Source organism: Macrosteles quadrilineatus, unplaced genomic scaffold, assembly GCF_028750875.1.
Source record: "Macrosteles quadrilineatus isolate MER2022 unplaced genomic scaffold, UCM_ALF_1.0 Scaffold_1__1_contigs__length_201487025, whole genome shotgun sequence".
In the NCBI taxonomy this organism is placed as follows: Eukaryota; Metazoa; Arthropoda; class Insecta; order Hemiptera; family Cicadellidae; genus Macrosteles; species Macrosteles quadrilineatus.
Window position 1 is genome coordinate 44,353,309 of NW_026542594.1, and position 25,952 is coordinate 44,379,260.

General features: G+C 35.7%; 1 protein-coding gene across 1 annotated transcript in view; it reads left to right on the forward strand.

Annotated features, from left to right (window-relative positions):
• LOC128982865 (pre-mRNA-processing factor 19) overlaps positions 1-25,673 on the forward strand; it is a 73,301-nt gene extending 47,628 nt beyond the window's left edge. Inside the window, exons 6-9 of the mRNA XM_054401912.1 lie at positions 357-557; positions 13,940-14,084; positions 21,200-21,404; positions 23,538-25,673. Coding sequence (XP_054257887.1) covers positions 357-557; positions 13,940-14,084; positions 21,200-21,404; positions 23,538-23,679 — 693 coding nt within the window. The 3' untranslated portion in view covers positions 23,680-25,673. The remainder of the gene's footprint in view (positions 1-356; positions 558-13,939; positions 14,085-21,199; positions 21,405-23,537) is intronic.
• Positions 25,674-25,952: the final 279 nt, after the last annotated feature.

The following is a 25,952-nucleotide window of genomic DNA, read 5'->3' on the forward strand; positions in this document are numbered from 1 at the left end:
GGCCTGATAGTCAGCCCTCCTGAATGTGAAATGGCATGATGCTAGCTCACTCGGTCAGATTAATATTATTACAAAAAAATGTAATATTACGTACAAAATATGTTTTCTAGGAGTGATAATATCTTGTCATACTTTATTTAATACATTAGCTGTCAGATGTTTTAAATCAAAGGGTAGGGGGGTAGTGTGTTTGTAGTTTACATTGTGTGGCAGTAAACAATTTTGGTATTAACCTTTTCTCAGGCCATTTTGGTTAATCAGTATTATGATTAAAAGTGTTTCGTTTAATGAAATACTGTAGTTATTAAATATTTAATTTCTATATATTTGTTAAGTTTGACACAATTTGTTGACAGGACATAGTAATAACCGCATCACCTGATACAACCATCAGAGTATGGAATGTTCCCAACAATCAACCACTGCAGATGATCCGAGCACATGATGCCCCAGTGACGGGACTATCTCTCCATCCCACAGGAGACTACGTCCTGTCCACCTCTAGTGACCAGCATTGGGCTTTCAGTGACATCCATACAGGCAGAGTACTCACTAAGGTATATTAACCACTAAACCCACAATATAGTAGACTCCCTCTTATCCGGACACCTTTTGACTGGTCATCGGTTTAACCGGACTACACTCGGCTGAAATTACATCTCTTTAACCGGACAAATTTTATCAATACATTGGTTTAACCGGACTAGATCGGCAGGAAGTGGGCAGTACTGAAACAACTGTTCTCGTGGGAAAGATTTGAGACCACGTGTCTAAATACAATGCTCTCCTAAATTTAAGTCGAATATCACAGTAAACAGTCCGTTTTAACGAGTTTTTGGGGACGTCGGTTTAACCGGACTGGCCTCGGTCCTGAGGAGTCCGTATAAGAGGGAGTCTACTGGTTAAGTTGACTTAAGACCAGGAGTATTAAGGATTTTTTACTGAATAGGTTTACAGCAGCCAAACCCTACTGACAAAAATAGAGGAAATTGCACAAATAAACATAATATACACATAGCATTTTTTTTAGCTTTTAGCTCTTTTTCCAGGGTGTTCTGGTTGTGGAAGGAGAAAGAAGAATGTGCTGTCTACTCTATGGTTTTAGGGTCACTATCACTAAGTCACAACTGAATTATACTACACAATTGAGCCTAGATATGCAACAGGGATCCAACCCACTGCACAGTCAAACTGAGAAAAACTAGATTAACTTTTAACTTTACTACTTTGTTATTAATTCCTGTCTAATAATAATGTTTTAAGTTTGTTTTGGTGTTATAGAAGTGGCTCTATACTGTTTATCTATGGTAGTTTAAAATTATCATGCGGTCTCAGTTATTTAACATATCCAAGTTTCATAAGTAAACAGAATCAGGGAACCGCTCTTGCTTTTTTCGAAACAAAATAGTTGTAGACTGAAAACATGCTAGCGCTGTTACCATAGCGAGCATCCACTGAGCTATAAACTAAACAACTGGGGGTTAGCACTGCCACGGCCACTCTGCTAGAAAATTGAGATGGTGTAAAATGTTGTTATGTTAGTACCAACTAGAAGAATCAACTAGCCCATTGGCTCTTGGCTTTATTACAATTCCCTAGTTCCAATGTACTGTTCCCTAGTACATATGGCGGACAACGCCTCTCATTCCCTCATTCTGTAGTTCTAGTTCAGCCTTCAGTGCGAGGAACTATTGCCGGTATCTACTTAACATGACCGCAGTAAGTTTGTCTGCTTTGTGTAGCAATGGCGGATATAAATGTACTGCAGGCGCGGACAAACGACACGATGATTTACGTGATGACATAATACGATTCCCAATTGACACTCAACCGTGGATTGATGTTTAGTATTTAATATGTTATTTAAAATTTTATTAACAGAGTATACTATTGATCAATTATACAAAACCTTACAATTATACAAAATAACTAATCTATATAAATAAAATTACCGTTTTGTCTGTACATTGCGTAGAATCATGCAGATTTTGGTTATTTTTACGTTTCATTGCCTAAGAAAGCCTAAACTAGTCTTATCTCAATTTCTGTCATTCTGTCTATAACGCCAAAATTTCAATTTACGCCCTTCTCCAAAAAAACTAGAGTACCGATCAAGATTCAAATCATTCTTTTGTATTCACTGGATTGGTGAGAGTGTCTTTGGCTATAAAATATAGCCTTGCTACTTTGGAAATAAAATAACGAACCATCAAAAACCCAATTTTGTGCGATTTTTATTAAGTTTTCTCCCAATGTTTACAACATACGTCATTTATGAAATAACGAACAGCTGTTTGGATTAAGATTCTCACTTGAGTCACTTCTAGCTGTCACGGATATGTTTACATTGAATGTTTCCTAAATACTGCAATATTTTGTAACGGGTCAAATGTGTAGGGGGTAAAATAACGGCTAAACCACGAACATTAAACAGCTAAACATAAGCTGTTGAGTAAGCCTAGTCGCGACACTAAACTGACATCGTACCTAACCTCAAATTCCAAGACCGCAGACGACGTTGGTGTCAGTTTGGTTGTTTGGCTGTTCGACTGCGTCTGAGGGCGGGCTACGGGAGAGAAGATGAGCAGCGGGGTCACCTTTTGAGCGAGGCAGCTTTAAAGCATGTTAAAGCTGCCATGCGCCTGCCTTCGCTGCCAGTTTTTTTCTGTTTATGTAACTCGTTGACCAATCAGCGAGTGTTTTAACCTTCGTCTCGAATTGGGAGGGAGGTGAACTGAGAAGAGAAGAGAATTGTCATTCGTAATCCCGGCTTTTCGTAAGTTTGTTTCGCTTTTGGTTTCGCTTTTGGTTCGTTCTCGAAAATTCGTGCAAGTTAAAGTTCGTATCGCAAGCTCTGAAAGCTTAAGTTCGTGTGTATTGTTTTGTAGTGAATATTTTGATATAATTTCGTCATCGGGTAAGTTTTGTAACTAACTTACAGATTATTGTATATTACTTGACCAGTTTTCGTGTACGAAACTTGGTTGAACTTGAAGGCTAGGCCTGATTCGCAGACCTAGTCATACGCCTTAACCAACAATTTGAGTAAAGAACTGCAGTTGGTGAAATATATTTTCAATTACGTTTCATAATCCATCTTGGGACTTTCTTTTTTAATTTTAAAACCCTTTGTAAAGTTCCCAAACGTCCCAAAGTTTGTCCCAGCAGACAGGTTTCTACTGGACAATTTCTGTCGAAGTTGGTTTAAGTTGAACACGTGAGGAAGTTAAAGTTTTAGTTTTTCGTTATCAGCTCCAGGAGCAGTTTTATTTTTAGTTTCAGTTTTCTCTCGTTTCGTGTCTCACTTGTGCAATTTAAGCCAACTTGTTTTCTTGTTTTAGCAAATTTGGACTCTGTGGGAGTTAGGCTAGGTTAGGCCTATCTTGTACTAACCTTGTTTGTTACAGGTTGACGATTTAACTCCGTAGGTAAGCGGAGTGACTATTTAGCTTACTTGTTGATTCGTTGAGTTAGCTATTAGTGTGTCCTTTAGATATTTGCCCACAGAGTCAAGTCAAAATTATTTATTTTCCCACAAGCCCTAGGCTAGAGTGGTGATTTCGAGTAGGGTGTTTAGTAACCCGCAACGTTCGTCTCGAGCTCTGACAACCAGGGCTATCAAATTTAGGCTATCCGAATCACTATCGACTCCTGGGAAACTCCCCGCGACCAGACTAGGGCGAATCCTGGGATCTTCGTTTTATTACCGGTGGCGTAATTTCCCACTTGTCGTCCGCCAGGAAAATTACGTTACAATTTCCAATCACATTTTGTAACAAATCGAAAACCGTTCATTAAAACAAGTGAGATACCTCAAGTGACCTTTTGACTTAGGCCCGGTTCACACGAGCGACATACCTAGCTGACTAGGCTTGGACTAGGTAAGCACGACTGGGTAGCGGTCCACAGGATCACACCGGTTCACACGAACGACATGTCCACGGACTAGGTGAAAATATCGATATCAAAACCACTCGGATCCATCACTGGTGAACAATGAGAACAAAGGGAAGAATGCGAGCTGCAGCTCGACTACCCGATCGCTCGTGTGAACGCTCCCATAAGGCTACATGTACTGCTACGCAGTTCGACTGGGCGACTGGGTAGTTGCCACGACGGACTGGGAAGCGGGGCCCGACTAGGTTTTGGGACACCAAGCTCGAACACGACTAGCTAGTCGGGGTCCTAGGCTCGTGTGAACGGCTCCATTTGATCCTGTGGTCCGCTACCCAGTCGTGCTTACCTAGTGCTTACCTAGTTCAAGCCTAGTCTGCTAGGTTTGTCGTTCGTGTGAACCGGGCCTTATACAGTGTTGGGAAGTAGCGCGCTACAAGTAGCCACGCTACAGTAGCGCGCTACTCTTTTTGTAGCGTTAGCTGTAGCTACGCTACTTTTAAGATTTTGTAGCTTTAGCTGTAGTTAGCTACATTTTTAAAGTAGTTGTAGCGGAATTTCAGCTACTTTTCTCGCTACATTAACACTTGTTTGAGATAGTGATTTTTATAATAACCTCAACCTTACGTGAAACAACCTCTTTCAAACTGAGATTAAAAAAAAAATAGGCCTACTTTCTTGGCTTCAAACATCTGGTTGCAGCCGTTTCATTCCCTATTACAACGTTGTGTGGACATAGAGGCCATTAAATGAGTGTTATCCACATTTTTGGCTCTCATTTCCTTAATTTACTACTCTATGATTACTGTCAGATAAAATAAAATCGCTAGATGCAGACGACGTTTAAACGGTACCGGTGACAAGAGAAGCTATTGAATTGAATGCTTGCAAGTGATTGACAGGACAGGACAGGGGAATTAGTAATCAATTTAGTTTCTTTATTATATCGATAATGCTTCAACTTGGGGTTTAATGGAAACCAACACACCTTGAAATAATGAGAAAGCTGGTCTATCAACCTTTGCTTCAGCTGTTGATTGTGGTTTATCATCACAAGCCCTTCCTTGGTTAGATTACGAAGATTTTTCAAAGGTTTACTAAATTAGCAAAGAGGAAATTACCTGATGAGATTTAAGATATGCCTAGACTACATGATAATTGTAATGAAAAAATCACCATATAACATGAAACTTACATTGAAAAAATAGCATAGTTTGCTCCTGCTAACAGCTCTTGTATAGGACTGAGGCTATGGTTTAAGACGAATACCAAGTTCAATTATTATGAATATATCTGTTTGGTCCTTGCAAGAACAAGCCTACTATAGCCAACTTGTTACATAGCCAAGTAGGCCTACATGTTATTTTTACTTTACAAATTTCATCATGCTTAAATTAAAAGCCGATTTCAGGATAAGTTGCTGAATACTGTTTTCTCTACCAACTAGGTTGAAGCACAATTTGCCCTATGCATAATGACAATAAAGGACGATTTCTTGACATTGAAAAGTGTTATTCGTAGAATAAGTAATTTATCACTTTAAAAGTTATAGCAATGTTGTTTTTAACATTAAAAGTAAAGAAAGGCAATAAACTCCAATTTCAGTAGGCTAGGCTCTGTAACACAAAAAGTATTTTTAAATAACCTTTTTGCAGTTTTATTGGTCTTAATTGTTGATATAAAACATCTATAAATGAATCTATATTAAATTAATAAAATTAGCTTTTAAAATATAGTTTGGTTGTATGTACTTTGAACTTAGTGAAAATTACATTTTAAGATGCTTAAAAATAATGCAATATTTAAAAATAATTACTAAATATGATGGGACACCCAACTATTTGGGTCTGTTGTTGTAATGTTAGGTTTATAATGCCAACAAATTAAATACAATCTAGGAATAATTTGTTTTCCAAGTAATGTTAGATACAATACTGACATTTTTTTAAAATGTTTGTTCAATAAAAATGTAGTTGCAATTAATTTTACATTTACCTAATGTGCGTGGAATAAAAATTAACGTCTTTGGAAAAGTAGCTAAAATTGTAGCTGTACCTACATTTCATTGTAGTTGTAGTTGTAGCTAGCTACTTTTTCGGAACTGTAGCTGTAGCTGTAGCTAAGCTACTTTTTTGGAAATGTAGCAGTAGTTGTAGCTAGCTACATTTTAAAAGTAGCTTCCCCAACACTGGCCTTACATAACGAATTCGGATTTAAGTGATCCCTAGTACAATAATGTGTAACTGTAAATTAAAAAATCATCATTCAGGTCAGGAACCTGGAGATTCTATGTCTATCAAATTATACTTGAGTTTTGTTTTGATAACCGGGAAAAATACCACAAATCAGTGTTGTATAAGAGTGGGAAACTTACATTTTTAAATCATCGTCACCAATAGCCTACAATCGAGGATTCCACTCATAACAGCGTTTGGTATCAAGTAAATAATTACAACTGCAGTGGGTGATCGCGGGTGTTGCTGTGATCGGGGGTGTTGCTGCGATCCCGGAAGACCTTTACGATTTGGTTGTGATCTGATCGTTGTGGTGTTTTTCTGTGAAACTCGCTTTTCCAATATGTCACTTACGGTTTTCACTCACCGCTATTGCGCTGTTATCATTAGACCATACCGCCAAAACAGGCCTATGGGGCATCTCCTATTGGTGCGTAGGCCTACCCAATTACACATAAGCGCATTTCGACCACAATTTTTGGTAACGGTACTTTTCCCAAGAACCAGTGTGAGCGAGAGTCACTTTTACAACACAACACACATTACTTTAATTCTTATTTATCGTTGGTGTTGCATCTTTCTTACAGAAGTTTTAAATTTAACTGTTTTCCTTTTAGGTAGGATATGTTTTGATTTCATTGGTGTAGCTAAAATACAGGGTGTTTTTAGCGAATTTCCCTATAGGGAAGTAGCTATTACCGTAGGTGGCACGGTAAGACCTAGACCCGGGACCAATTTACTTTTTCATTTTGATGTCCCCAGAGGCCAAAAATACCATTCGTTCAAATTTTTATATATGTATATATATAGAGATTTATATATATATATATATATATACTAGCTGTGTACCCGTTCTACGCACGGGGATCTTATAATATTCAGTTGAAACCTTCTTATATAAAGAACAGCAGTTGGTTTGCATATTTTAAGATATGCTGGCCAAACTATTATACATAGCTTCATTTTATGTTGTTTTTTGTTGTTCCGGATCGGTATGACAATCAATAAAAGGTTAAATTACCTCTGTGTCTGCCGGTCGATCCTATAACGGTAGGCTTACTTTTATTTTTACTATCTGATCTCGTTTGCATGGCTCAATCACGTCCTGGTTGAAGTTCGTTCGCTACGCTCACTCACCTGTATGTTGGAGCTCGTTCGCTGCGCTCACTTTCCTTCAGGTTAGCTCGTTCGCTACGCTCACTTGCCTTCAGGTTAGCTCGTTCGCTACGCTCACTCGCCTCCAGGTTGCAAATTAGCTGTTGTCATAAATGTAAAAGAAATAATAGTGCTAGTGCTGCACCCTGTTGGTAATCCTTGTAACTTTAATGCTATTGAACATCACAGAACAGAACCAACTTGTTTAATTGAAACAGCTGTTAAGATTCAATAATTTCATTTCTCATAAGGTTAACATGGGCTTCCAGAAATTCCACGTCAAAAATCGACAAAAACTTGATTTTCAAGGGTTTACTGTTAAATATCTAACTGTCTCATATTCGATGAAATACGTCTAAAACCATCTCATATATGTATAGTATTTGGAAAATAAGTTTCAGGCGGGACAGTGCTATAGTTATTGAGGAGTAGTTGTAATAAAGTGCGTATTTTAGCGTTACCAAGAGAATGACAGATAGACAGACAGACAGACAGACAGACAGACAGACAGAAATTGAGATAAGGTTTGATTCGGTTTCTCTGACCTATGAAATGTAAAAATAACCAAAAAGTTCATTATTCTAAGCAACATACAGACAAAACTCTAATTTTATTTATATAGATATACGTCCGTGAACGCGATAACTTGAGTAATTTTTGTCCAATTTTGATGAAATTTGGTTTAAAGGTGTAAAGCGGGATAAACTTGAATGAGTTCGCGAACCAGCATGATCGGACCATGGGAACGGGGTTTTACGGGGGTTTTATGGGGTAAAATTGGTTTTACTCACTTTTGACCCTCAAAAAACAAAATTTCCCAATTTCTCTTTAGCCCTTTTTAAAGAGCTTAAAAAAACAAATAATTTAGTGTGTAAAAGTATTTTTGTTCGGTTATAGGTAACAGAGAAAATTTAAGAAATTGTAAATTTAAAATTCCCATGTTATTCTTATGGAGAATATTGTCAAATGTTGTATTTTGTTTGTTTATGGATATATTTTGATAAAACTTGGCAAAGTTATTTATTTTATACTAAGCTATCAACATTTTACTAAAAAACACACTTCATTAGTTTCCTTGTAGCAGCAAACCTAGGTACCGTACTCATTAAACCTAATGTTTTTAAATACATTTAATTGAAAATCAATTCAGACAAATGGAAATTCGCTTAGTCGGCAGGTTTGCTGCGGCGGGGGTATTTAAAAGAATGGCAGGATTTTAAATGATTATTGCTTGGGTACTATTCAAGGTCTTCAAGTCTTCAGTTGAACAAACCTTAATTGGTCACTTTATGATGTTATTGTTCTATTTCTTATTTCAATAAAAATTAAAAGATCAAAAGAAACTAAACTGTTTTAATGAAGACACTAATACAAGACAATATTATTAAAGAAAAGTAAATAAAATCATATGGTTAAATATTAATTCAATAACCATAGAGGTTAAACATCTTTCCCTTTGAGTTTCTTTTCAGAGTTTAGTCAGGAAAACGTTTCGTAGGTCTTATAATTCTGCCTCTTGATGATTGTTTTATTGCAGCTTCTTGATTGGGAGTAGTTGATCGTGAAAAAGGTTTACTTTTATCTTGAGTTATTCTAGATGGTGTAGTAGTTGTTCTTTCAGCAGTATTTGATAGGGAAGAGTTGTTTTGAGTAACAGTAGTAAATGGCAGAGGATCTGACGTTGTATCTTTGATGGATAAAGGAATAGGATTGTTCGGTTTGGTTGTATTACCTTTGTAAGGCAAAAGGTGGTGTCGATTCCTTCTCAACGTAGTGTTTCCTGTCTTAACCCAGTATGACCTTGGCTCTTGTCCTAAGCTGATAATAATACCCTCTCTTTTTAGGTCTTGGATCCATACTTTTTTACCTACAGGCAGCGATGGAAGTTCTTTTGTAGCGTAGCGCCTATCGTAGTTTCTCTTGTAAGATGCTTTGTAAGTATCTTCTTTTTCCTTTAGTTGAGAGAGATCGGGTTTGATTTCAAGTTTTTTAGGTAAAACAGGCAGGTTATCTCGCAGTGATCTGTTGTATATTAGCTGAGCAGGACTGTATCCACTTGTGGATAGAGGTGTATTGCGGTAGGTTAGGAGGGCTAAATATGGGTCGTCTTTGTTTTTCTTTAGTACACTCTTCGCTATTTTGACTGCAGCTTCAGCTGCACCGTTACTTTGGTGGTAGCTTGGACTGCTCGTCACAAGTTTAAAGTTATAGCTTTGAGCAAACTTTTTGAATTCAGAGTTTTCAAGACCAGTGTATCTGGTAGCAAACTGTGTACCACAATCAGATCGTAGCTCAATTGGTATACCGTGACGGCAGAATACAGATTTGCATTTTTCGATTATTTCAGCAGTTGACAGGTTCTTTAATGTAGCTATTTCAAAATAACGTGAAAAACAGTCAGTGATTACTACGAACCATGTTCCTTCAAGTTTAAAGAGATCAATCGCTGCCTTTTCCCAAGGACGAGATGGAAGCTCACTGGGCAAAAGGGGTTCATGATGTTGTGTTCTATGTTCAGTACATTTGGGACAATCATTAACAAATTTCTCAATGTCAAGTGACATTCCTGGCCACCACATACTATTGTTGGCTCTAAGTCGACATTTCGTTATGCCTAGATGGCCTGTATGTATTCTTGTCAACATTTCTTGTCTAAGAGTTGTCGGGATTATGAGACGTTCTCCTCTAAGCAATAGTCCGTCACAAAAAGAGATTTCATCCCGAACTGTGAAGTATGGCTTAAGATTATTGGGAATCTTAGTTTTATCAGGCCATTCAGTTGAGCAGTAAGATTTAATTACCCTGAGTTCTGAGCTAGCCCGCTGTGCCGATGCAATTCTATCAAGAACCATGTCAGTTACATAGGCAATGTTTCTTGTTACTGTGTGGATGGCCAGTTCAACTTCCTCATCTAAATCATAACTCTCATTAGCTGCTACAGGACTTCTTGAGAGACAATCAGCAGTGGCTAAATGTTTGCCAGGAGTGTATGTCACATTGTAGGAATATCTCATCAGACGAAGTCTTAGTCTTTGAAGACGGGGAGTCATATCATTGATCTCTTTAATAGTCAAAATACTTACCAAAGGTTTGTGATCTGTTTCTAGCGTGATGTGCTTGCCCACAATGTAGTCTTTAAACTTGTCACAGCTCCATGTTAATGATAGAGCTTCTCGTTCAATGTTAGAGTAGTTTCGTTCGGTTTCGCTCAGAGTGCGTGAAATATAAGAAATAGGCTTCCAATTCCCATCTGATTGTTGTTGTAAAAGTACTCCACCCAGGCCTTGTGTAGAAGAGTCAGCAGAAATCATGGTCGGTTTATTTTTATCATAGAATGCAAGTTGAGGTGGAGAAGCCAATAATTCTTTCAATTCATCGAATGCTTTTTGTTGTTCACAACCCCAACACCATTCGTTTTTTCTACTTAGTAGGTCGGTAATGGGTTTTAGTAACCGGCTTTTGTTAGGTATGTATTTGCCAATGAAGTTCACCATACCAAGTAACCTTTGAACTCCTAAAATATCTGTTGGAGGAGCCATTTTTCGTATAGCTTCGACTTTGGTCTCATCGACTTTGATTCCTGATTCAGATAAATGGTGACCTAAGTAGGTTAGCGAGGTTTGAGAGAACAAGCATTTGTCTTTGTTTAGGGTGAAGCCAGCACCTTCAAGTTTGGTAAGTACTTCTTCTAAGAAATAGTCATGTTCTTGTTGAGTTTTCCCCCAAACAATTATGTCGTCCATATGCGCAAGTGCATTCATTTGACCTTTAAGGGTTCGATTCACGCATTCTTGGAACACTTCTGGTGCAGATGTTATTCCAAAGGGTAGTTTCAGAAATTTAAAACGTCCAAACGGTGTCAGGAACGTTGTCAAATCTTGGGATTCTTCGTCCAATGTGATCTGCCAGAATCCGTTATTAGCATCCAATTTAGAATAGCATTTTGCTTCTGAGATTTGGGCAAGTGTTATGTCGATGGGTTGAATAGGATAGTATCTTCGTTTGACGCATCTGTTTAATTTAGTAAGATCTACACAAATGCGAACTTTGTTAGAGTCCTTCTTTGGCACAACAACCATTGGAGAGCACCAGTCTGTGGCATGGTGTACCTCAGCGATCACCCCCATTGACACCATTCTTTCAAGCTCTTCTTTAGTAGATTCCCAAAGAGGAAGAGGAATCCGACGAGGCGTGTTGATTGCAAATGGATTGGCGTTATTTTTCAGTTCTACTTTGTATTTGACATCAATGGAACCTAAGCCTTCAAACAGTTTGGGGTGTCTGTCATACCAGTCATTACTGGATGGCTGTATTTCGTTGATTCGAGCAAGTAACTGCAAACTTGTTATTGCAGGTTTACCTAGAAGTGGCTGGGAAGTGCCCTTAGAAACATATATAGTCTCATAACATGTTTTGTGATTATGTGATAATTTTACAGTAGCAGTTCCTAAAATTGACAGAGCTTGACCATTTGCGCCACTAAATGTTTTGGATGTGGGAGTGAGCCTGATTTTCTTATTCAGTTTAATGTCGGAAGGCAAAATCGTTACGTCTGCTCCTGTATCAATTTTGAAAGGAACATCATCACTGTCATTCATATTTAACACTACAGACCATGGATCATCACGCAAGTTTTTTCCTACAATGCCAATGAATGTTTGAGGGTCTATGTACTGAGAGCAAACATTTTCAATGGGTGTTTCAAGGTCAGTATCATCATATTCAATTTGACTGACTTTGTTTGATTTGCAAACATTTGGAAAATGACCAACTTTTTTACAAAACCCACATTTGTATTGTTTAGCTGGACAGTTTAATCTTTTGTGTAAAACTGTCGAACCACACCAAAAACATCTCTTTTCGACATGGGACAGGCTTTTATTGTCATTAATCCGCTTAAAATTTTGATCATTGTTTGATTTATTGGGAATAATGTTTGTCTTAATTAAATGTTGAGTATTTTTATTTATTAATGCTATGTCAGTCAAGTTAAGAGTTTGTTTCTGTCTTGATAGTTCTTCAGATCTACGGATAGTGTTTATAGCTGTGTTTAGTTTTAATTCGGGTTCAAGTTGAAGACGATCACTTAGTGTTTCGTCCCGCATACCAATAATCAAAACCATCAGAATCATCTCCTCTTCAATTTGACCCCAATCACAGTTTTTTGCATGATTGTGAAGGTCTGTGATAAAGTTCTCAATCGGCATGGAACCTTGTGTAAGTTTTAGAAACCTAGCCCGTTCAAAAATTAAGTTCTTTTTAGGAAGGAAATGATCGTCAAACTTCTGTATAACAGCTTTGAAATTAGATTTGTCATTGTCATTTAAACTGAATGAATTAAGTATGTCCTACCGACTGCGCCATGTTCTATTTCTTATTTCAATAAAAATTAAAAGATCAAAAGAAACTAAACTGTTTTAATGAAGACACTAATACAAGACAATATTATTAAAGAAAAGTAAATAAAATCATATGGTTAAATATTAATTCAATAACCATAGAGGTTAAACAGTTATATGTAAAGGATAGAGTCTTTATGCCTAAAAAGATTCAGTTAAGACATCAGCAAGAAAACAAGACAAGAGCATAAAGAGTTAATTAAATTGTCATTACAATAACAAGATTAATATAAATTTGTGTCATTAAATACACAAGATGAAGTTAAATTGTCAACTGGAATAAAGTGTGCAATTGTGAGGTAGTATTTTAACTTCTTTATCCAGTGTGTGAAGTAGCTTTCAATTTTACTTTAGGGCCATGCATCACAGATCTATATAAAGCTTTTTTTTAGTTTAATAATTTAAAATATAAGTTCGGGTGACATTTAATCGCTAAGCATTTATTTTGGTTTGAAATGGTCAGATATTGTATTTGCGTTATATAAAGGTTTATGTGTATTTATATCATAGTTTTGCCTGCATATCTGAAAAAATGCACACTAAATATGCAAACCAGCTGCTGTTCTGAGAAGTCTTCAACTGATGTAACTGATTAGTCTGGTTTAAAGATAGGGCATTTGACAGGAATTATTGAGGAAATTGACAGGAAAGCAGGCTTACCTTAAATAAGTCCATAGAGACACATTATATATACAGCACAAAAGTAGAAATGTTCACCGGAGAAATGGAAATGGCAAACTACAACTGCCATTGCCGCTTCTCCAGTGTTTCCAAAAGTGGTCAGTGACTGTGAAAACTTAAACTTTTGTGTTTTATATTTTATGTGTCTATATGGACTTAATTAAAGGTAAGCCTGCTTTCCTGTCAATTTCCTTAATAGTAACTGATTAGTCGTCGGTTATTTTTGCCGTGAGTCAAAGAGTTAAATGCTTCCGATTCCATTCTTGCTTTTTTAGTCACTATATAAGTTGGATTTTCCCTTAACTTTATTTAAATAACATTAGGTTTAACAAGTACCTAGGTTTACTGTTACAGGAAGGGTAATAGGGGGTTTTTTAGTAAAATGTTATTATCTTAGTATAAAATAAATACATTTGCCTGGTTGTACTGAACAATAAACATCTTTTTATTTAATTATGTGATTTTTACTCCCTAGTGTAAAAGAATCAGCAACAAAATGTAAACCTACTCTTCAAAACCAGTAACTTACCCATGTTTTACTAGACAGTGGACTGAAGTAGATTACAATGTTTGCAGGTTGCTGATGAAGGTTCCACGGGAGGAAATGCTCTGACGACAGCTCAGTTTCACCCTGACGGTCTCATCTTTGGCACTGGCACGTCTGACTCTCAGGTCAAGATTTGGGATCTTAAAGAACAATCCAATGTGGCTAATTTCCCAGGTAAGAGCTTTGTTAACTACTGTACACCATGATATAATTTTTAGCGTTACATATATATATATAGGGGTGTGCAAAACAGCAAACAATTTTCGATTCGAAGCAACGATTCAATTCAAAAGATTTTCTATTCAAATCAAAGCAAAACAGCATTTCATACCTGTCAATGGAGTGAAATAACAATAATAATTCAAATTTACCACTTTTTTGTGTAATGAACATTTTTGTTGATGCGATATTATGCCTATTCATACATATCACATATGACATATACATTATGACTTTTAGGTGAAAAAATATTAATTTTCAATAATATATTAGAAGAACTTGTATTGCTGGGAATGTCAGTGAACTGCTTGCCTATTCCATAATTTTTACTTGCAGAATCATTTACCTATTTTATATTATTGATTTTACCAATAAAGATATGTTTTGGTGCAAACTAATAAAAAGTAAGATTTATACTGAAACATTCAATTGGTTTACATTGATAAAATAAGAGGATAGAATCAGACATACAGACTTCAAGGTATATAGGCCTATACATAACTTGTATGGCGAAGCAATGTCTCAGTGATTTAACTTATATAATTAATGGTAATAAATACTATAAACTAGTGGAACCCCGTCGAAATCGACGGTTAATCTTGAGGTTTTATGTAAATTCAGCTAACTGCGTTGGATAGAGTGAAGTCATTAAAATCTTAGTTATATGAAGGGAGGATAAGCAATAATAAGTATGACGATTGTGTTCCCTAAAAAACGTGATTGATGAATTCGTTTAACACAATATTTCCTAGATTCCTTTTTATCGGCTTTAGGTTGCCCAAAAGGTTTTTTAGGAGTCTTATAATTGTTTGTTCATGAGTTTGTTTCATACCAAAGCCACTTTCACTATATGGGAGAATGAGTTCATATAATTAGTCTATCATGTTACGGAAAGAGTCAATATTTATTACTAACCACTAATTCCATCTGCTTTACGAAAATCATTCAGATTGTATCCGGATTTATAAGTAAATCTTCATCTTTTTTTTTTATAAAAATATCTGATTCTCCAGAAAGCAGTAACATTCTTACTTCGATCTCAGCAATTTTAAATCCTTCTCTTGCCACATCGACCCATGTATTTATTTAATCATCCTGTTCTTACTTGATAATTCATTAACTTATGGGGTAGTTTTGCCTTGGCCATATAGATCACATAAAGCTGTGCATGTATTTCGTGGATTGGAATGAACCATAATTGTAGGAAATTTTATCACAAATCTTGAACATTTGCGGAACCAAATCCATAACCTAGTCCAGCATTGGTAACAAATTATGCAAATGCGATGAGATGTGATGACACTGTTGTGTTTCCGAATGTTTTGTTTGTAGTGAGGTTTTATATGCGTTGTTCAACCTAGCTACATGTGTACATCAAAGTAAAAACTGTGTACACATTTTTTTTTAAATACCTGAATTTACATTAGTTCACCTACTTTACCAAAACCATAGACTCCGTAGTTAGTCTATTCCAAAACTTGAACACAGCTCTCATCCTCAACGTACTCATCTATGACACAATTTTCAACCCGATTATCAAAAACTGTTATACCAATAAATGAATCTCAGGTGTTCTTTCTTGAATTTAAAAATAAATGGTGATTGAAAGTAGAAAAAAAGGCAAGTGCCAACCTTACAATATGTATAAGCTAACCCGATAAGGAATAGTTATATGTTCCTTTGAAATTGATAAGTCACACTTATTTCATAATTTAAAATTTTCTAAGAGCAATAAAGCATAGATTTTTGAACAAAACATTTCAAATGTATCATAAATTCATCATTTTGTTGAAACTATAAAAAAACTTGCCATGCAGTGGAGAATCCATTTAAAATCATAAATAATAATGTAAACATTTAATTTTGACAGTTTCAGTAGACCTTTGAATACAATTTTAATATTAACAGCTGGTTCATTAAAAGTAGTGTAAAATTAAAATTATCCATATGGTCGAAATGTAAACAAAATTGCAGAGTGAACTTTAAAGGCCTCTGGGGCAGAGCCCCAAGGAAATTTACATCGTTTCTCTTTTGAGGGCTCACCTACAGACCAATACAGACACCCCTACCAAGTTTCTACGCCCAGCCGTTCTCTCAAATTAGCTGTGACAAAAACCTCGTTTTCCTCCATAAGAATAACATGGGATGGGAATTTAAAGGCCACTGGGGCAGAGCCCCGAGGGAATTCTCCATGTTTCTCTTTTGATGGCTCATCTACAGACCAGGACCTTTCTTTAGACACCTCTACCAAGTTTCTACACCCAGCCGTTCTCTCAAAATAGCTGTCACAAAGAAAAACAGTTTCAAATTAATATATAGATACTGACAGTCAATGTCAATAACTTATATGGATACAGAGTCAATGTAACAGTATCAATGTTACAGTCAATATGGATTCAACAATGTATATGGATGCTGATTCAATAACGTATGGTAGGGATGGACAAGATTGGATTTTTTTTAGGCAAGAATATTTAAAATGTTTTCTAAAAAACATCAATAAAAACATCAGTATAAAAAACAAATATTAATTAGGCCTAAATTATTGAATATAACTCTTACACATTGGAAACATGGTGATATCAGTTAGTAGGTATACAGGGTAGTTCACATAAGGTGTCTCATATTGAATTCAGACAAACCGTTGGTCCTACAATCTATATAAATAAAATTACAGTTTTGTCTGTACATTGCTTAGAATCATGCAGTTTTTCGTTATTTTTACGTTTCATAGCCTAAGAAAGCCGAAACGAGTCTTATCTCAATTTCTGTCTGTATGTCTGTTTGTTTGTCTGTTTGTCCATTCTGTGGTTGCGTCTGTAACGCCAAAATGTCATTTTACGCGGCCTACTCCTAGAAAACTACAGTACCGATCAAGATTTTAATCATTTGTCTGTATTTACTGGATTGGTGAGAGTGTCTTTGGCTATAAAAACATGGCCTCGCTTCCTTGAAAGCAAAATAACGAACCATCAAAAACCCAATTTTGTTCGATTTTTGTAAAATTTTCTCCTAATGTTTGCTATTACATTTGGTGAAATAACGATCAGCTGTTTGGATTAGTTCTCACTTCTAGCTGTCACTGATATGTTTACAGTAAAAGTTGTTTACAAATACCGCAACCATTTCCGATCAAGTTTTGTTAGCACATCCAAACCAAGTGAGATTAAAAACGTTGTGCCTTACCTAACCGGTTTAATTAATCGCAAGTAGCTTACAAAAAAGGTTTCCACTCATTGACGGCGCTTCAAGGACATTTGTGTAAAGTGCAAAGTAAAAAATCACAACTGCAGTGGGTGACTGGGTGATCGTGGATGTTGCTGCGATCTTGGAAGATCTTTCTGATTTTGCTGTGATCGTAACAGAGGTTTTACTTACAGATGTAGCTAAACTCGCTTTTCCAATGTGTCACTTTTGGTTTTTACTACTTACATTTCGACAACGATATTGGTACTTTTCCTACTTAGGAAGTAAAACTACAAGTTTTTTGTCACATTTCCTCCGAATGTTTGCTAGATACTATGTACCAATTATCGTTTTGAGATTACGCATTCTTTTACATAAGAAACCTTTGTTTGGATAAAGGTGGTTTCTTCAAACTGTCATTAATATGTTAACATTGAAAGTTGCTTACAAATAATGCTATTAATGGGAAATAACTTTGATTTTCGAAAACTTAAAAGACATTTAAAACCAAGGGAGATTAATAACTTCGGTACTGCACCACATCAAGTGAAAGTTTTTTTTTTAGCGAACCATAGTGAGTTTTAAAGCTTTACGTTGTTAACGTTACATGTTACATGTTTAGTGGCCTGTGTATTTATTTATTTATATATTTGCCAACGGATTAACACCTATAAAACAGTTTGATTAGAAGGACAGTTTGAATTGGTTGTAAGTACTATGGTTCTTTTCTTAAATGTAAACGTTGGTTTATGGTACTGCTACTTTTCCTTAGAACCGGTGGTAGCAGTAAGAATCATTTTTACTTACAAACACATCACTATTTACAACTATAGTTATCGTTAGTGCTGCACCTTATTTCTTATTAAATTTAATTGATGTCCTACTGTATAATTTTTGCGTTTTCTGTCTGGACTTCAAAATGTTAGTTTATGCTATGTAATGATAAAACATTATTGAAAGATTTTTTAGCAAACCATCATGAATGTTTAAAGCTTGGCGTTGTTAACGTATACATTTTTTGTGGACTGTGTATTTATTTACTTATTTATATATTTGCCAACGGATTTACACAAATTTTACAGTTTGATTAGGCCTAAAAACAATTATCATAACAAAATAATTATTTGAAAGTTTTGATAGTGTCATCTATCAAAACTTTCAAATAATTATTTTGTTTGTAATTTGCTTTGGTTAAAGTGTAGCAAATCCCCTAATTCAATTCTGTATTTGTGTGTATTTACAATACAATACAATACAATATTCTTTATTGTTAATTCGTCAAGAATTACAATAGTGTCAATACAATAGTGAATTGTACATGTTAATTTTCATAAAATTCCTTTATTGAGTAGAAGGGTCTTGCGATTAGCCACTTCTTCAGCTCCTGGTGTAGCTTGTTGCCAGTCAGGTCTCTCAGGTAGTCAGGTAGATGGTTCCTCAGCTTGCAGCCGGTGTAGGAAGGTTTTTTCTCCCAAAGAGTTGTTCGGTGAACTGGTAGTGCAAATTTGGAGCCATGACGGGTGTTGTAGTGGTGCAGGTCTTGGTTTCTTGGGGGGTTTATTTCATTCACATACTTAATGGTTTCAAGTATGTAGAGAGACACCACTGTGAGGATTCCTAGGTTTACGAATGCTAGTCTGCAAGTCTGTGGTGGTACAAGGTTGGCGAGGGCTCTTATGGCTTTCTTTTGAAGGACAAGAATTCGATTCATATTTTTTGTTGAAGTTCCTCCCCACACTGTCAAGCCATATCTAAGATGCGACTCTACCAGTGCGAAGTAAGCTGTTTTGGCCACAGAGAGTCCGCCTATGTAGTTTATCCTTCTGACGACATATATTCCAGTACTGATTTTTTTGCTTAGGTGGTAGATGTGCTCTTTCCATGTCAGTTTGTTATCAAGGATAACACCGAGAAATTTTGTGTAGTTTTCTATTGTTACATCCTCTAATTGAGGGACTATGTCTTTTTTCTTACTGAAATTCAGAGTTGTAGTTTTTGTGGGATTTATTGCTAAGTCATTGTTCTTTGAGTAGAGGATAGCTTTATTTAAGATCGATTTTGAATTAAGGTAAAGGCTTTGGGCTGTGTTGTCCTTGATCAAAATGGTTGTGTCATCTGCATACATGATTGCAACAGCATTTTCACTCTCAATTTGTTTGGGGAAGTCATTAGTCAATAAGATGAATAGAATCGGGCCTAATACAGAGCCTTGTGGAACTCCTCTTGTCAGCTTGCTTTTTGAAGATTTGAAACTTTCTGTGACTTCATTTGATGAGTTTTTCAGTTCCACGACTTGTGAACGTCCCGTTAGGTAGCTTTTGAACCATTCTAGCGCAGAGTTTCTTATACCGAGTCTTTCAAGTTTCTTGCATATCAGGTCGTGGCCCAGGCAGTCAAAAGCCTTACTGTAATCAAGGAAGATGGCGGAAATGTATTGTTCGTTTTCTATCTGGTCTAGGACGTACTCAATTAGTGCTGTTATAGCTGAGGATGTAGATTTATTCTTCCGAAAGCCATGTTGGTTGTCAGTTAAGAGTTTGTTATGATTAAGATGTGCCATTAATCTAGCCAGAGCAATTTTTTCTATGATTTTAGAGAAACTGGAGATGAGAGAAATGGGCCTGTAGTTTTGAGCATTTTCAGTTGGTCCTTTTTTATGTTTGGGGTATATTTTACTGACTTTTATGGCGGATGGGAATTTGCCTTCTTTAAATGATTTATTTATAAGATAAACCAGAGGAGAGATGAGTTCACACATATTTGTATGTGTATGTCTGTTGGTAACGCATTAATGTCCTTATTTCTCAATGTTCTCTTGGAAAAGACAAGAGCACCTTTGTTAATGAAAATTTCAACCCGAATAAAGTGTGCAGTAGTGAGGTTGAGTCAGTATTTTTAACTACTTTTATTTAACCAGTGTGAAAAGTAACTTTCAATTACAGGCCTACCTTAGGGCTATGCCTCATAGATCTATAAAGCAATTCCTTTTATCATTAGATATAAAATATGGACTAACACGATCGGGTGACATTTAATTGCGAAGCATTCGTTTTGGCTTTGAGACTGTCAGATATTGTATTTGCAAAGGCTTATTGTATTCCTATACAGTAATAGTTTTGCCAGCATATCTGGAAAAATGCACACTAAATATGCAAACCAACTAATGTTCTGAATATAAGGTTTCAACTTACCACAAGATTCCCGTACGTAGAACGGGCAAACCAGCTAGTGATGAAATAAAATTATTTTCCACTAAATCGACCCCAAGGAATAACGTACAGTAGCACCTTGCTAATTCGACCTCGGATGGTCCGACTCCTCGCTTGGCCCGACCAATGCCGCGGCCACAATAGGCTTCCTACCTAACATAACCTCATTGTCCAAGAGAAATACCTAGAAAATTTTATAAATTGTGTTTCTTTAGTCTAATGTGTTGAAATTCGTTGTATATTTTACTATTTCTGCCCATTATTTATATGCAGTAGGCTCCCACATTATTGTTTTTAAAATATCACAGTTCATTTGAGAAAAATAAAATGGAAGCAAAGCAAAGAAATGTCGAACACAGCTTCAAGGTCAAGCTATCCGTTTGCACTGACAATCGTCTGCTCCTTAGGACTGAACAATCTGTCTGCTGTGCGCTTGCTATGTCACAAAATTTTGTGATTGGGTATTTGGTAACCATTACAACTTTAGTAGCCTGTGATTGGGTGATTATTAACCATGGTAACTTGTTGAATGGGTGGAGGAAGAGAAACTCAAGAAAGAATAAAAGAACAAAGATAAAGAATAAGTAGGGGTGTGTAAATAAATCGTGATTTTCAAGCCGAGCCGAGCCAAGCTTTTTCTTCTATTTTTCTTAACTGACACTTTTTTAATTGCAGGTCATTCTGGCCCAATCACTGCCATTTCATTCTCAGAGAATGGTTATTACTTGGCCACAGCCGCAGATGATGCTTGTGTAAAACTCTGGGACTTGCGTAAACTTAAAAACTTCAAAACACTGCAGTTGGATGATGGATACGAGATCAAGGACTTATGCTTTGACCAAAGTGGGACATACTTGGCTGTAGCTGGAACGGATGTCAGGTAAAATATTATAATTGTTGTTACAATAAAGTAAGTCCCACAAGCTGACACATCTGCAATACAGAGTTAAATGACCAACATTGGAGAGTACTCCTATGTGTCCGTCAATGAGATAACTTGAATAAATTTGTCCGATTTTGATGAAATTTGGCTTGAAGATGTAGGGTAGGATGAACTTGAATGAGTTCGCAAACCAGTATTATCAGACCATCGGAACGGGGTTTTATGGGGTACCTAAATATTAAGTTTTCTCATATTTTACCCCAAAACATAAAATGTCCCAATTTTTTCTTTAACCCATTTTAAAGAGCATAAAAATAAATAATTTTGTATATTGAAGGTTATCTGATAAAAAAAATAGGGCATTTGCCGGGAATTGTTTAGGAAATTGAGAGGAAAGCAGGCTTAGCTTAAGTCCATAGAGTGTGTTGTGTATAAATAACACAATAGACATTTTCAGCAAAAAATTGATTTTATTTCTCTAGTGGCTGAAAAAGTGGTCAGTGACCACAAAAATTTCTACTTTTGTGTTGTTTATTATGTGTATCTAAGGACTTATTTAAAGGTAAGCCTGCTTTCCTTTAAATTTCTTCAACAATTAATCAATTGAAGTGTTTTTGTAGGTACGGTTATTGGTTACGTAGAAAAAAAAGTAAATTTAAAGTTCCAATGTTATTCTTACAGAGAATAAGTAAATAGTTGTAGTTTGCTTGTTTGGATATACTTGTTTGGTTGATCAGCTTGGGAAATTTATTTTAATTTCATACTAAGCTATTCATATTTTATTAATAAAAAAACTCCACTTTATTACAGTTCTTGTAGCAGCAAACCTAGGTACTGTACTTGTTAAACCTTATGTTATTTAAATATATTTAATTGAAAATCCAATCAGGCAAAAGGAAATTCACTGAGTCTGCATGTTTGCTGCAGCGAGAGTATATTTTCTTGTCTGATCAAAAACAAACAATTGGCCATGCAATTTAAGGTACGGTATTGTTTTGTCAACCAAGAGACATCACTGTGGATCAAAGGTTGGTAGGGCCTAGGTATCCCGTCTTGGGTGTGTTACTCATCAAGGTGTTCGTATGTCGTGGGTCTTGGCAAAATTCTCAGATGGATGATGATGGATTCTCTGTGAGTTGCATCTCAGGTTAGGCATTTTGCTACTTTTCACTTGTCCTTACTGTGTGTGTGCGTGTCCACAAAAAAAGTTGTTTTTAAAAATTTGGATTTTTGGTGTAAGCTGAGGGATGCTATTATAAAAGTAGGCATATTTAAATCAACAAATAATCAAAAGGCTCACGACATTAATTCAGCTACCACTTCAACTTCAAGCCTCAAGTATCTGCAACTATTAACTATGTGGTCTAAATATGTTCAGACTTGAACTAAATAAATATTAGGGATGGACAGGATTGAGTTTTTATTTCGGGACGGGACAGGACGGGATTTTTATTTCATTTCCAATTTTCGGGATGGGATTTTATCCTGTATATAAAAAGAATTTGTTTTAAAAGTCTTGATTATTGCATTTACCAAAAAAGACAACAAAATCAATTTTTGCCGTTTGTGGCACTGATCTATAACAACCAAAATATAGGTAAAAATTTACAGGTATAGAAACTCGAGACTCGTGGTCATGGTGCAATGGTTAAAATGACTCGGCGGACACGACGCAATCGTCGAAATGACTCGTGGTCACGTCACGATCCTTGAAATGACTCGTGTTCTGGGCGCGATGACCGGTTTTTACGCGGTGACTCGCGTAATGAAGGTCAAAATGACTCACGGTCACGCTGTGATCGTCGTGATGATTCGGGGTCACGGTGCAATTGACGTAATGACTTGTGGTCATGGCGCGATCGTTGAAATGACTTTGCCTCCTTCGTTTGCAGAACTATTGTGAAGATCTCTTGCGATAGTGGTGTAGTCGTCATTCTCGAATGGGCAAAATCGCCGACGATCGGATCAAATCCCGTCCCGAAAATCGGGAATATTTTTTCCTAAAAATTTACAAAAATTTCAGGACCTGTCCATCCCTAATAAATTTACTTACTAAATGTTAATATTTATTTAGTTGAAATATTCGATAGTGAGAACATTAATGGTACAGGTAAATAAAATTGTTTGCAGGGTTTACCTGTGTAAGCAGTGGCAAGAGTTGAAGGTGTTCAATGACCACACAGCCATGGCGACTGGTGTGAGGTTTGGCCGTCATGCTCAGTACATCGCCTCTACGAGCATGGACAGAACACTCAAACTCTACGGAATATAACTCGATACTCTGTCTCTTGAAGGCTAGTCTGTACCTCCCCACAATCTTGAATGTAAGAAAAACTCTATTGTTTTATTTACTTTGCAGGTTTATAACACATACATGAGGGTGTAACAATGTGATTTACTAATTTAATACACAAACCTTTGTACGTTTTCCTTGCACATTGTATTAGTCTTAAAGGTAGATCTTTTAACTTTAATATGACCATCCTGAATATCATAAAATATAATCATATTTCAACAATTAATGTGAAAAAACCTTAATATTTTCTTAGCACAATTTTTACCTACTAATAAATGGTAAAATTATATTTATAACAGAAAGAGGTACAGAGAGTCAGTTTAAAACAGAAGGACATTATATACTTCTACCTTTGTAAATAAACAACTATTTTTAATGTGACCATTTTAGATTTTAGTGTTATAGAGTGTTAAGTTCTCCGATAATGTAAGTGTTCTGATATTTGGACTTAAAATGAAAACATAGTTGATTAACATCAAATTAACGTAACCGTAAAAGATGCTATGGCTTACAATCAGTTGTCCTGTCGGCATATTTGACAGAAATCAGTGATTTAAATCAGCACACTCTAACTTGTAAAGTTTCAATTTAACTATGACAAACTAGTGACTATCTATAGGAATTTCTAGTTCTTTCAATAGTCAAGGGTGTTACCTTATGACACAATGTTGAATACTGCCTAATTTAATTTTCATTCATTGATGCAGCATATGGTTAGTTTAGCTAATGGTAAGTTGTATGTTATGTTTAAAAATCTTTGAATGGTTAAATATACTCTATTGATTTTGCTAAATCATTCAACTAATGGAAAACAAAAATTATAAAAAAACTACTAATTATAGTTTTGGTTGACCAATTTTGCCTTTTTGGTAGTGATATGTTTACTTTTACTAATGGGGAAGTAGCCATTACTGAAGCTCGCACGGTAAGACCTAGACTGTGGAACAGTTTAATTTGTCAATCAATGCGATAACTTGAGTAATTTTTTAATTAATTATGGTACAATTTTGATGAAATTTGGTTTGAAGGTGGAGGACTTTACCACCCTCCCTGTAGCAGCAACCCTAAGTAATTAAAATTCATTTTCATAGCCCCAGGATTGCGTTAATATGACAAATAATGGTTAAACATACCTCGTCAGACAATCTTTAACATGTAGTGTCGAAATTGCTACATATGTTTTGTTGGCTATTTTAGCATCTCTGCCATTGTCAGGCAAACAACCTAAGTACCTAAAAACCTAAGTACTCGTTTAACCTATTGTTATTTAAAAGGGGAACAATTATGACTTGTTTATGGAAATATTTTAGTTAAAGTCCAATCAGACAAATTGAAATTCACTTAGTCTGCAGGCTTGCTGCATCAAGAGTATTTATTTTCTAGCAGTTCAGATTTATATAGCTACATTTTATAGTAATTTGATGTTCCATCTTTTGAGCGGTAAAAAACAAAACCAAATAAAATGTATCGGTTCTATTTGGTTTCTGATTTTAAAAATTACATAGTTAATTGTTTTTTATTATTTTAGTCCATGTGAAACTACAAAATCATTTTGTGTTGAACTACAACGTATAAAAATTTTTTAAATAAATTATTTAATACATGTTTTTGTATAATTTAAAACCTTAACAGCTTCTGTAATAGTAATAATTTACAAAAAAAACTAGAGATTTGTCTTTACCAAAATTTATCGATTCTCAATACTGATACTGATATCTGAGAAACTGATTTTCGATACTGTTGCCAATTTAAAAAATATATGTTAAGTTCTTACCGTCTACGTAATCAGGGGCTATACTTTTCTTCAATACTTTCTTTTAATACTTTCTTATTAAATGGCACCACGGCCTTTTCAGAGATAGATAACTCCATCTTCAGGTGTGTAGTGGTACACTAAACTATTGTCCTAACACGAAAAGTCTACATCTGCGTTACATCATGGGTTAAATAAATATTAAATGTTTTCCTTACTTATTACTTTCCTTACTTATATTATTCCATATTATCCTTGCTTCTTTAAGTTTGTTGTCATTTTCAAACTTTGGAAACATAAAAATCACTAGGTGCTGGATAGGGGTTTGGGATGCAGTGAAAATCTTTCAATTCTATGCAAAGATTCGATTTAAAGAGTTTTCCATTAGAATCGAAGCATTTCAATTCAAAGCAATGGCATTATCCTACTCAGCTTGTCAATGGTGGAGCAAGGCCACACTAAAAAAACAGGCCGTAATGCTCGTCAAGCATGAGGT